Source organism: Mustela erminea, chromosome 2 (genome assembly GCF_009829155.1).
Source record: "Mustela erminea isolate mMusErm1 chromosome 2, mMusErm1.Pri, whole genome shotgun sequence".
Lineage (NCBI taxonomy): Eukaryota > Metazoa > Chordata > Mammalia > Carnivora > Mustelidae > Mustela > Mustela erminea.
In genome coordinates, this window is record NC_045615.1 from 157,920,628 (window position 1) to 157,934,144 (window position 13,517).

The 13,517-nt window shown below is 45.2% G+C and overlaps 1 protein-coding gene across 1 annotated transcript in view; it reads left to right on the top strand.

Moving 5' to 3' along the window:
• Positions 1-709: 709 nt before the first annotated feature.
• The window catches only part of PARM1 (prostate androgen-regulated mucin-like protein 1), a 99,831-nt gene continuing 87,023 nt past the window's right edge, over positions 710-13,517 (top strand). Inside the window, exon 1 of the mRNA XM_032334588.1 lies at positions 710-866. Coding sequence (XP_032190479.1) covers positions 824-866 — 43 coding nt within the window. The 5' untranslated portion in view covers positions 710-823. The remainder of the gene's footprint in view (positions 867-13,517) is intronic.

The following is a 13,517-nucleotide window of genomic DNA, read 5'->3' on the forward strand; positions in this document are numbered from 1 at the left end:
CCAGATTGTTAGGAGTCATGATACCACACCTAGGAGGTTCCCTGGCTCAGTTATCCCATGACCACTATTACCTGACATTAGTATCATTTCTTCTGGTAAGAAGCTGAAAAGGATAAAAGGAATCCTGGCTCAGGCACCAGGAAGTGCAGTGGGGTTGAGTGTGGGGGAGGTTTTGAAGTACACGCAGGAACACTTTGAAGAAATGAAAGGAAATCCCCTGGAAAGTAAAGTGTATTCTCTTTTGCAGTAGTGGGGTCTTGGCTCTTGGAAGGGACGCCTAAGACGGCATATGGTCCCCTGTGGTAAGCTCGCATAAGACAAGCTGAGATAAATTCCCGGGGGCAGAGATCCGCTCACACTTCTTTGAGTCCCCTCGGTTCCCAGCAGGGTGCTAGACGCCAGGACGTTCGCGGAACCCCGTCCAAACGCGAGTCTCGCGCCCTCTCTGTCCAGCAGAGGCCGCCCTGGGCCGAGGCTCCCGGGACCCGAGCGCCGGGAGAGTGGAGGCCAGGGGGTGGCCTTGTCAGCGCCGCGGGGCCCGGGTGGGAGGGGTTTGGCTGGGGCCCGCGCGGCGGCAGAGGCGGCCCAGGCTCGGGCGGCGGGGATGGAGCAGAAGCGCGCCGGGCGCCGGAGGACACGCCGCTGACGGAGCCGCGCCGCGCTCGTCTCGCTTCTCCGCCCTTCGCCCGAGCAGCCCGAGCCCGAGCGCGCAGAGCCGCCCTCGCCTCCCGGCTCCCACGGCCGCCAGCGCGGCAGAGGAGGAGCCGGACGCGCTCCGAGCGCTCGGTCAGTCGCGGAGCTCGGCACCGCACACCAGGGTACCATGGTCTGCAAGGCTCTCTTCGCTCTCTGCATCTTCACTGCAGGTATTTCGGGGCGCCGTCCTACCGGAGGAGCCGGGCGCGCTCGGGGCTCCGGTGGCCGGCGCCGGGGCTGGGGCTGGGGCTGCGGCGGCGACACCGGGAAGTAAGTCACCGCGCGCGGGTGGCCGGAGTGGGGCGAGCCTCCGGAGTTGCGTGAAGGTATGTGCGCACTTGGATTTGGGGTGGTGCCAGCCTGTCGGGATCCTGGGCCGTGTGGGACCCAGGGGATGGCAGGGTCCTTCCTGCCGCAGCCCGCGCCCACACAAACTCCGGGCGTTGTGGAACAGGTGGCTGCGCGACGCGTTCGAACCCCGGGTGGGCGACACGGCGTGCGACTCGAGGCTTCTCGGGTCTCCGAGCCCACCATGCCAGAGTCGGGCAGCACACTTCTACAGGCAGCCGGACCCGGAGAGGGACGGGAGAAGAGCCGGGAACCGCGTCTGGAAGGCTCCAGCCAAGCAGTGGCTGCGCGCGCGGCCGGGGCTCGGCGGTGTCCCGGTCTCGGGTCCCCGGCGTCCCTCCGTGGTTGCGCGCTGGGGGCGATGCGGCACTAACAGCCCCGCCGGCCGCTGCCTTCACCCGGCTCAAGCTCGCCTCCTGGGTTTGCAGTTCTACCCTGTGGCCCGCAGCCTCCCAGAAATGTGTGCGGTGGCGGAGACGGCCAAGTTGGCTCAAAGTGCCCCCAGCCTCGACCCTGATTCTGGGCGGCTTCCCCGCGCGCGCCTCGCTGGTCTCGGGACCCACGGCGGCGGCCTCGGGCAGGGGCTGCGGAGAGAGGCGCAGGAGGACGGAGCTTGGCAGAGTGGGGGCCGGGAGACAGCGCGCTCAGCCTGGTGCTGGGGACCCAGTTTTTCCAGAAAATGCAGCCGCACCAGGACAGCCGACTGTGGATAAGGCGCCAGTGGAACGAGCAGCCCCGAGCGCGCGGACACGGGTGTTTCGATAAGAATGTTCCAAAGCCGCACAGCACAACCCGGCTTGACTTACGCTTCTGGTCCGTGATTTATTTTTATTTTATTTTTCCTCCTGAACTGCCTGGGTTTGTGTTCTTGTGGACACGGGTCGTCTCAGTCCCGGGAAACGAAGCTAGGGGTTTCCCGGCCGCTCACAAAGGATAACGCAATTTTGAGGAAAAGTTTCCCAACTTAAGACTATAGCGTGTTCTGTTTCGTTTTTGTTTTCTTCGTTTACCTGCTGAAAAGTCTGAGAAAAAGAAACCGTTTTCGTGTTGGTCTCCGCACTGTTTGCAGTCGCGGCCGCGGACGGTTCCCGAACACTCGCGCGGCTTTGGCTCGCAGCCTCGCAGCGTCCAGCGGGATCCCAGCAGGTGTTAGCGGCCGCGTCCCGAAGCACGGGACTGTCATGTGAGGCAGAACCAGCAACGCTCCGAGCAAGGGGTGTTCGCGAAACGACAGGAAAGGTGCCTTCACTTTCCCCTCACTAGACCTCTTTTCATGACGCCCGAGGCGCAGAACTTGAGCGAGCCAGTAGAGCCAGTGGGTAGGTTTCTTTCCTCATTTATCCTGCGGCTGGTCTTTTTTTTTTTTTTTTTTTTTTTTTTTTTTTAATCGACAGCTCTGGCAGCTGACAGTACCCGGATTAACCCTACCAGGCAGTGTAGTAGCATTTTTTCTAAGGAGCTCAATTTTTTTTTTTCCCCTTGGTCAATTTTAGAGTTTACTCCGACTGTTCTGGGGTGAGAATATTGCCCTTGGGCATCGCTGGAGTGAGCGGGCGGCTGGGCCCACTGAGCAGCCTCATCCGTGCACGCATGTTGGGGACTGGGTCAGAACCAAGAGGCTCACAGCCTCCCAGTTCTGGGGCTCTCCTGACCCCGGAAGACATGGCTGTGTTTCTGGGTGCATCTTACAAACAGAGTGATGAAGCTTCAGCCTTCCCTCTGTAAGGATCCTTGTGTTGTTAGAGCTACTTGCAATAAGCTGGGAGAAAATAATATAAAAATTGGCATAAATACCTCATGAGACTCTCTGCATCCTAAAGTTGGGTGTTTTCAGAAACCGAAATGACATTTTTTCTAGGGAAAAATAATTGCTGTGTTGGTCAAGGAGAGAGGGGTGAGGGTTCCCGAGATGAAAGTGCCATTCCCCAGCTCCCTTGTCAAGCCCTGGCTAGTTTCATGCAGCAATTGCTCTTCCGTCCTCCTGGTTCTCCTGGTCCTCCTCCTTCTCCTCCTCCGCCTCCAACTTTCGGACCCACCCCTCCTCCTTTTCCACCTTCTTTTCCTTCTTCTTTTTAAAAAGAAGTCAAACTCTTAAGGTGGTACTTTCTTGAGCCAGGAATGGGGTTTGGCAGGGGACTTTTTTTTAGCTTAATAAATCCACTCATTAAGTACATAGCATTTGCTCCTTCCTGAATAACAGACGCTTTCAAATATGTCGGCGCTATCAGCAACAATCATCTCTACGTTTATTCACTTGTATTTTAAAAAAGAAGGAAAGGAGAAGGATCAGACTGTCTTCAGTCCTTTCGAAGTCGATTGTGGTGTAAAACGATCATGGCTGTTTTATAGACCGTTCTCAAACATCTCTGTGTATAAGGCACATTGGAACTCTGCCTCCAAATTAAGTTATAAGGCAGCACCCCCAAGTTTGGGCTACAGAACTGGTGAGGGAGGGAGGATGGCAGGCTTCAGGAAGCTTCTGTCTCCATCCCTGTCCCCTCTGGATTCTCTTCTGTTTTCCCACCATCATCATTGCCCCCCCCCTCTGGTGTCCTATGGCCCCATTTGTTTAAAAACTCCCTCACTGAGACATTGGAGAGATACTGGAACTTTCAAAAGGCCTTTTCCAGCACTCAAGGAGGACAACAGGGAGAGAAGCTTAGGTAAAAAGAGGCACAAACCCCATGATCCTACTCTACTGGTACCCTGGGTTCTGCCATGTCTGTCCCTACTCTTCCCACAGAGAGACCATCACATCCCACCCCATGACCTTGGCCATTGGTGATCAAACTCAGGAGAGCTAGACTCCAGCCCGCCACCCAGCTAGAGATCCCATCTGTGGTTCTGGGTTTGTCAGATCGCTCTTCTCTGGCTGACTAACGTCTAGAATGTCCCTATCATTGATGGGAGACCCCACCTTACACATTTACAGCTCTCTTGTCACTGCAGATCCTGATATATGTCAATACCTTATCATAAGCATATTAAAGCTTCTTCATGAATCCTATCATAAACATATTAAAAATAAACCAAAAATGCACACACTTTAAGAGAATTGCAAGGTTGCCTGTGGTTGTTTGGGAGTGGGGGTAAAGGGTTACTCCTATTCCTCTGAAATCTGTATCTCAGTCCAAGAAGTGACACCTCCTTCCCATGAAACCTGACCTGAGAAGGTGGAAGGTCTTCATTGTTATCTAATACATGAGCTGAGGCACTGTTGCAAAGTGGTAAGCAGGTAGTTTCTGCTTCTAGATCATTCTGCCGCTAGATCGCCTAGGTACAAAGCTGAGTTTGACTACTTAACTAAAAGTGTATTTTAAGGCAAGTAACTTAACCATTCTCAGTTTTCTCATCGACAACATTGGGGAAATAAAACCTCATAAGATTATTGAAAGTTTTAAATGACTAAATGTACTTACAGTGCCTGGAACATAGGAAGCACTCAATAAGCATTAGCTGCCATTGTTTCTATTAATCTTATTAATAATGTTTACTAGTGTTTGGTACCCATTAGGTCATCCTCTCGGAAGCAGGGCTTCTACGTTTGCACTTAAACTATATAAATCAAAGATCTCAACTAATTTACCATCATAGTGCCAGTTGTTTTGGCAAACTTTAATGTGCAAATTAAAAAAATATTCAGCCTAGCCTACTAAATGCCTAATTGGCAAAGGTTAATAATGTGCCAGATTAGATTTAGCACAACAGTCCAAAAGAATGCTCTGTAATAAATAGATGGCAAGTCTCACGAAGGACTTTATTTCTTCCACAAAGTCTTTTGTAAACTGGTGTGTTTCAGAAGCCCAACTCAGCTAAACCTTTAAGTCAGGTTTCCAGAGTCACAAATTTTAGATGATTCCGATCAAAGGACTTAGGAAAAGGCAGCTCCTGGTACCTGAATGATCCAGAATGGCTCTCTTGAAAACCCAGAAGCATCAGTAATGGCCAGATCTTTAATTTACCTTGAGCATTTGGGCCAGGTCTAATTGTGCATGTGTTTTTATAAGGAAAATATTGGTCAACTATTTACCCTGTTTGTTCAGATTTTCTTAAGCAATAATTTTCCCTGTGGGGGTGGGAAGGTAGGGACATGGCTATCACATCCACTGGAAACAATGGAAAGGTACATTTTAGAAATATTTTCAAAAGGGATTGGCTGTCTAAACATCCAAATGAACCGAATCCTGCCATAATATTTCTATTAATTTGCTTCCTTTCGGAAGTAACTGTCCCTTAAACTGGACATGTTAGTTTAGGAATCAGATATTTGCTTTGCTAATAAGACGCTGACTGAAACTGTTGTTTGGAAAAATTAATGTTTCATTAGAGGACATTGGCAGTTCTGAGAAGAGGTGGGCGAGTGGTAAGTGTGTGCCTTAGGCAATACTGGCTTTTTACTTGGAAATGCAAGGCTAATGGGTTATCGTCCAGTTGAGGTGACTATAAAATAAGACTGATTTGTGTTCGGCATTACTTTGCTTTTAGTCATAGCTTAAATTATTCAAATGACAGAATTTGTGTAACAGCAGATTTTCTGATGTGTGGATCTTTAAAGGTTCATCATCATCCTTTTACCAGCATAGCCCATTTCTTTTATCTGTTTCAATGTCATTTATGAACCTTGACACCTTTGCCACTTTTAAGTAATAGAAATCTTTACAACAAAATAGACAATTACGTAATTCTTTTTATCCGTGTTTTCCAATGGTACAGGGCAGTATAATGTCAATTGAAAATAAACTGTTTTAATTTTCCTTTGGCTAGTTTTGCCAGATTTAGCAAATAAAAATACAGATTGCCCAGTCCAATTTGAATTTCAAATAAAGAGTGAATTCTAAGCATGTCCTACACAATAGTCAGGACAAATTTAAACTAAGTAATTCTTCATGGTTCATCTTGAATCCAAATTTAACTGGGCATCCCGTATTTTATCTAGAAACCCTATGTTTGGCTTTTTTTCTGCAGTTTGTCTATACGATGGGTTTGATATAGGATTCACTTTACTTTGAACCCTGCCCCCAATCTAGGTTAAGTTGCCTGCTCCATTTCTGTCTGTTCATGGGAAAACTGGGAAATTTCAGAGCAGCTCTCTCTCTCTCTAGTCTATGGCAGTTGCCAGGAATGGGGTTCAGAGGCAGCTCTCCAATGAAATATTTTTAATCTGATTGTATTTTTTTTTCAAGATTTATTTGTTCATTTTAAAGAGAGATGTGTGCATGCTGGAGTCTGGAGTTGAGGTGGGGAGGGACCGAGGGAGAGGGAGAGAATCTGGAAGCCAACTCCTTGTTGAGTGCTAGAGCCATAGCTGAGCTGGAGTTAAGGCTCAAACCCTGGACACTGAGATCATTACCTGACCCCAAATCAATAGTCAGACACTTAACCGACTGAGCCACCCAGGCAATCCTCTAATTGCATTTCCATTAACTGTGCATTGTTACGTGTTTCTGAACACCTGGGATTTCTATAGGCTTCCTGAAGCTTCCTTACCTTGCCTCTGGTAAGGACTCTGACTTTTCTCTTAAAAAAAAAAAAAAAAAGGCATACGTATTTTAAATGGTAGCAATGTTCTTGCCTGGGAGCTGGAACTAGAAGCCCTCTACAATCCAGCTGGCAACTGATTAAAAAAGAAAGTTATAGAATAGCTTTGGATTTCAATGCTCTTTTCTGTGCCAGGATCTTAATACATCTCACAAATATTAATTATTATAAGGTTTACATAATTCCTGCAGGATAGGTCTATTGGTACACTTGAAATCTGTAGGTATGAAGCCTGAAGCATCATATTAGAATTTCAAGGCAAATTGGAAAACAGCAAGAACAAAAAAAAACCCTTAAGCAATTAGACTGAGGTGGAAATTTGCACTTTTGATGGTATCTATGACAAAATCCGTGAAGTCTATGAATAGGTAACTGTTAAGGGGGGGGGGGGTTGTGGCAAGTTAGCAGCATGATATTTAGGAAAACACATCTGTTCAATACAAAATAAGATGCATGGTAGACCACAACTTTGATGATAATATCTTCCACTTCCAGTCCGCATTCTGCTACTGGATTTTGTTTTCTATCAGGGAGGAGATAAGGACATAGGAACTTGAACACAGGTGCTGACCATGAAAAGAACTGGAGCAGAGAAAATTTTGTTTGGTTTTGTGTGTGTGTTTTGGCTGTGATTGAATGGGGGTGATCAAAACATGTAACCTTTTAAATGATGATATTCTAGCCAGTATTGTGTTGTCCAGAAGCATAACTTCATTATGGACAATTTGTTCACTTACTATCATGTCCTGTGATGATGCTTCTGCTTCTTAGGAAATCTTTTCAGTTTCTGTTAGAAAAGCTTTTGTGATCCTACAGATGGACAGCAGACAGATACCTTTCTACTGGTGTTGAACATTTCGTTGATTGTTACACACTCCACACCATGTGATTCTTGCTTTGTACTGTCATTTAGATTCTTTAGGAAGAATGATAACAATTATCTAAGGATAAAAGGATGCGCTCTTTCTTCACTGTACAAAAGCTACAATGCCTTTTCTGTAGGTGTTTAGGGAAATGTTAAGATGCCATCATTCTATTGAGCTCCTGTAGGGTATCAAATTATGTCAAATTACAGGAAGACTTCAGTACGTTCCAGAATTACAATATAAGGGAGTCTCGATGCCCGTTTGTTCATCAAAGGGACGTAAAGAAATCCGGGGGGCTGAACACCACTTTGTTGGCCTGGGAAAGGGGGCAAGTCATTGGTGAATCACACACTCTGCCAATGGGAAATTCTCGCTCTCCGTGGATCTGCTGCATGAGAGGCAACACCAAGATGAATATGGCCATCACCCAACTGATGAGGAACCCTGGATGTTTTGTCTTAAAAATTACAACTTTGATAGGGACAGCATTCAAGATGAAAGAGCCCTGGAATTCTCCCTTTGAAGGGCTATTCAGACAGGTCTGAGCAAGGACATGATGGTTTTCAAGGACATAAGATCATTCATTATTTGCCTTCTAAGAAATGTTGGTGGGGAAGTAAGTGTGATATCAAATTCTGTGTGGAAACTGATAAGAAATGGTTAGTAGGAAGGAGTCATGGCTTTTCCAGAAATTCTGCATAGGACCATAGGAGAGGCTGGGGGGGGTGGTCTGTTACATGAGACTGAGAGTATGTCAGATGGCTGAATGTGGTGGCTGTGGAAGGATAATTGGGGGGTAATAAGTAAAATTATTGGGGGCTACTAAAGACCAAACCACCCCCTTCCTGCTGCTCCTGCTGGGAATGGAAAATGCATCAAGTTTCGTTTTAGGTGGAGGGGTTGGGGGAGTGGGATAAGAGATTCCTCCTCAGATTGATGTGAATATAGAGCCTACTTTAGTACACCTTTTTAGGTTTGTGAAAAGTTGCAAATTGAGCCTTTCAGATGAAACTGTGGTGGCCCTTAATGGCAGGTAAGCAAGGTATCCACAGCCTTGTAAAAGGGGACAAAGAATGAGAAAATGCTTTGAGATGTCAAAAGGAATATGCTGCTTAGTTCAGATCCATTAAGGGGGGCTGAGTGGCCTGGGGGTGCTTACTTCAAGGCAGCCATCTTAGACCTCCACTTCAAAGAGTTCTATTTTGAGCAGGCCCCCCTCACGTGCTTATAGGATGAGGCACACAGCCCTGATATTTATCAGGTGAGGATGAGACTTTTTTAAGATTTTATTTCTTTATTTGAGAGAGAATGAGAGAGAGCATGAGAAACGGGAGGGTCAGAGGGAAAAGCAGCTTCCCACTGAACAGAGAGCACAAGTGGGTCTCCATCCTGGGACTCTGGGATCATGACCTGAGCTGAAGGCAGATGCTTAACAGACTCAACCACCCAGGCGCCTGAGGATGAGATTTGTAAGAAGCAACAAGGCTGAACCAGGATTTGGCTAAGTCAGGCTGTTATGGAATACCAACTCCAAGATCTCAATCTTCTGCCTTGTTAAGTTATGATATATACATTGATTACCCTGTGAGTAAGCATTTAACAAATGTTTATTAAGCAGGTACACCAACCAATAGAAGATTTAATTTATTTTACTTCATTTGTTTGCCTGCATACCACTACTAGATTGTAAGGTGCAGGGAGAGCAGACATTTTAGCTACTTTGTCCCCACTGTGTCCCTAACATGTAGAACAGAGCAAGATACATAACGAGTGCTTAGCAAATATTTGTTAAATTAATTTTTAATTCAGAACCTACATGTACTAAACATTATCCAAGATTCGGGAGAAACAACAATGAAGAAAACAGAACTCTACCCTCAGAGTATTTTCATTCTTTGAGGATGATGAATTTTGACTTGGTCAGAAGGAAATCAATGGTTGACTGTCTAATAGTCATCTTAAACTCAGTATGTCTGAGTCTGAACCCCTGGACTTCACACACACACACACACACACACCCCGCCAGGAGGCTAGGCATGAAACCTTCCGCATATCAATTAATGGCAAGTCAACTTTCTCATCGCTCAGGCTGAAAATCCTGAGTCCTCTCTGAGTCCCTTTCTCCCAACACCCCTCATCCAATCCTTTCAGATCTCTTTGCCCTACCTTTAAAATAGACGTACGTTCAAACATTATTTGCCGTTTCCACTGTCTTGCTCCAGGTGAACCATGTCTCTTTCCCCTGGAATACAGCCGCGGCCCCCTCTCAGGTCTGCCAACTGGACCCTGACCCTCCTAATGTCTGTTCTCCACATGGTAACAATTGATCCAATGGGACTACAGTAGATGATGTCATTGCTCAGTTCACGGCTTTGCAATGGCTTCCTGTTGCATGCAAAGCAAAATCCCGAGTCCTTCATGTGACCCTCAAGCCTTACTTGAGACCCTGCCCCATTCATTCTTGGACATTCTACCTCTTCTTTGCTCACCCTACACCAGCCACACTGGCTTCCTTAGAGCATACAGCAGCTGGTTCCTCTGTCTAGGACATAATTTTTCAGACAGCTAATTCCCTCACCTCCCTAAAGTCTTTGCTCATTTGTCACCTACCGTGAGATTCCTCCTGACCAGCATTTTAAAATTGCAGTCTGTTCCACCGGACAACACCACATTCCCAGCGCCCCTTCACTGCCTTTTGCCTCTATTTTTTCTTTAATGTCAATTTTCCTCCATCCCTTACCCATCCCTGCCCCCTGGGATTTTGTCTCTTATTTTCTGTGGTTTCCCCAATGCTAAATACTACATGGCACTTTGGGTATACTCAGAATATATTTGTTGAACCGAATGACTAAAACATATTTTTGAGAGGCACATGTGGCTCAGTGGGTTAAGCCGCTGCCTTTGGCTCAGGTCATGATCCCTGGGTCCTGGGCTCGAGTCCCGCATCGGGCTCTCTGCTCAGCAGGAATCTGCTTCTCCCTCCCCCTCTGCCCTTCTCCCTGCTCATGCTCCCTCAAATAAATAAATAAACTCTCGTTAAAAATACATTTTTGAAGGTTGGCAAAATGAAGACTCAATTCAAATTTTGCCTTAGATCACCCCAAAATGAGACATTTGGCCAACCTGCCTGTAATCAGGTGCTTATGCCTAGTGTTTCCAAATAGGTTTTTTAAAAAAATATGAGTCAGCCTTTAGTTTTCTTTGAGGGTTACAAAAGCTAAACTTTAAAATCAGCTTTTTTTTTTTTTTTTTTTAGCATGCCCTTACAAAACATTTCTTTTAAAAATGTTGATTTCGGCCCCCTTCCCCACCCCATGGATATCACTTTGAAATAGCTGAAATGTAGGGAAAAGAAGAAGAAGAAGAAATAGCTGAAACATTTTAAGTTCTCTGGCCAATTAAGAAAATGTCACTTTTGAGCTCAGCTAGAAAAGATAAAGATAAATCTCCACTATTTGAACATTTTTGAGAATTTTCTGAATAAAAATAACCTGATGATAAAAAGTGAATTGAGTCTAAATGAAGCATGACGGGCCATTTCGCAGTGATGTTTGAGGACGTTAAGTAGATTCCAGTGCTGCATGTTGAGATGGTAAGAAGAACAAGGCGTTCTCTTGGCCTTAAAGACTGCCCTGAGCCCGCACGGGTGATTCTGATGGTGTTGTCGTCCAAGCAGTAGTTCCAAGTGGTGGAAGTGCTGACTGGTATCAGACCCGCATTCCTGTGAATGCTTGTTATCAGCACTGCAGGGCGGCCCCCCTCACGTGGCTGGTGTTACAGTCACCGAGGCTGGCAGGGCTGTCCGCCTCATCATCCAACAAATACTCATGGTACTTTCGGGCTCAAATAGAAACATTTAAGTATTTAGCAGCTGCCAAAAAGAACATGGGTTTAGGAAATAACAACATACTTGTATTGAAGCCTCCGGGACAATGGTATAATTGAAGATTACGCTTGCAGAGCAACCTATAAACAAACCAAAGAACAGAAAAGATGACACTTGGGTGCCTGGGTGACTCAGTTGGTGAAGCGACTGCCTTAGGCTCAGGTCATGATCCTGGGGTCCTGGGATTGAGTCCTGCACTGGGCTTGCTGCTCAGTGGGGAGTCTGCTTCTCCCTCTGACTAGACCCCCTCTTGTGCCCTCTCTCTCACTCTCTCAAATAAATAAGTAATTTTTTTAAAAAAGAAAATATGACAATTTTAATAAAAACATCTGCCTTGCTCATTCAGTGAGGTCTGCTTGCCCATTTTTGAGGGTTACAGGTGCTGGGCAGCTTGAAGGAGGACAGCATGGGCTGTACACCGAGGAGTGGCCAAGGGCAGTCAGCCTGTCCTGGTGCTGGGGGGGCCTCATGGGGTGAGATAAGCATGACACCAGAGGACTGGGGACCGTTCTGCCACTTCTCCTCTGCGGGAAGGACTGGGTTCCTAAAGGAAATAGAAAGCACGGCTTATGGCAATTCTAGGTTTCATTTTTGAGGAACTGTCAGATGGTTTTCCAAAGTCGCTGCACCGCTTTGTATTTGTGTGCCCTATCTCAATACGGTGATTCAAGTACATTTTTTTAAGAGGAGAAAGGAAAAGCCACATGCGCTGACAAGAGAAGCCTTCCCAGATCTCAAAGACAAGTGTGGCTGCTGAAGGAGGGGAAATTATTACATCACTGAGAACCGTTGGAGTTAGGAGGGATATCAGAAAGTGGAAGATGGGGTTTTTGAAATGAGGAAATTTACAACCAAATTTTGATTAAAAAAATAAAATGTCATTAAGTGAAAGTCATGTCTTATAACAGTTTTTCAAAGCTGCCCTCAAACACTTCTTTTTAACCATTATGGAAACTATAGCAGGCACAGAAATTGGCAAGAATGTATCTCTCACCCACCCAGACCTGATTTCAGAGTCTGTTTTGATAAAGAACTTTAAAAATATTAATATAGTGGAAATCATATAAATGTCTAACTATAAAGTGCTAGTCAGAAAGACTAGCATACATTCAGTGCTCATTCAAATGGGCAACATCAAGCGGGTGCTTAGAAGTGTGGGGCAGTTGGTTCATTTATGTACTAACACATTAAGTGGTTACAATATATTGAACTAACAAGTGTGACTTTATATTTCACAATTATATCAGAAAAGCAAGCTATAGAAGAAATGTACATTGTGATGAAATATTCAAAACATTTTTATGTGTGTGCCTGTAGAGAAAATCATTTAGAAGAATACAGTGGTTATTTCTGGCACCTGAGCTTTGGGTTAGTTTCACTTTTTATGACCTTCTCTTTTGTCTGAAATTGTTTAACTAGTTTGTATTGCCTTCACAATTAAAAAAGGAAAGAAAAATGGGATCCAGGTGGTGGGTATTGGAGAGGGCACGGATTGCATGGAGCACTGGGTGTGGTGCAAAAATAATGAATACTGTTACGCTGGAAAAATAAAAACTTTTTAAAAAAAGATTTTAATCCCTCTTTATCTATACTTAATGTTGCTATCATAACTGCTGGATAACTACTTCTAACCTCAAAATCTTGATTCAGAAATCCTTCTGATGGATCCCTCAAAAAATACATCTTAGAGAAGCAAATAACTTCAGAAAGGTTTATAGGATATCACTAAGTAATGGGCGGGGTGGGGGGAGGTTCTGGGAAGAAATTGACTTTAATATTATATTTTATAAAACCAGAGTGCTACATAAATCATTGATCAGAGCAACCGTTTTGGATAGTATTTTAAGAAACTCTGACTTAACTGATCAGTATTTGAGATACTTTGTTTCAATACTTTGGTTGTCATTTATGGGAGCAATTTTTAAATTAAAACATTATTCTAAGCTTTTCTATAATGAAATCTGTCATCTTAGATAACAAATAAGAAGAAATAGCCCTCAGAAGAATATATGATTTGTTTTCCTTTGACAACATTAAATCTGTTATGTTATTTTTTAAATAAAATAATCAATAAAATGTGGTTTAGGCAAATGCTGGAGCATCCGTTACTAATAGTCCATGAGCAGATAGGCCAACCCCTTCATATTCTAGATAAAGCTCAACATGCTGGCATGGGAAGGAGA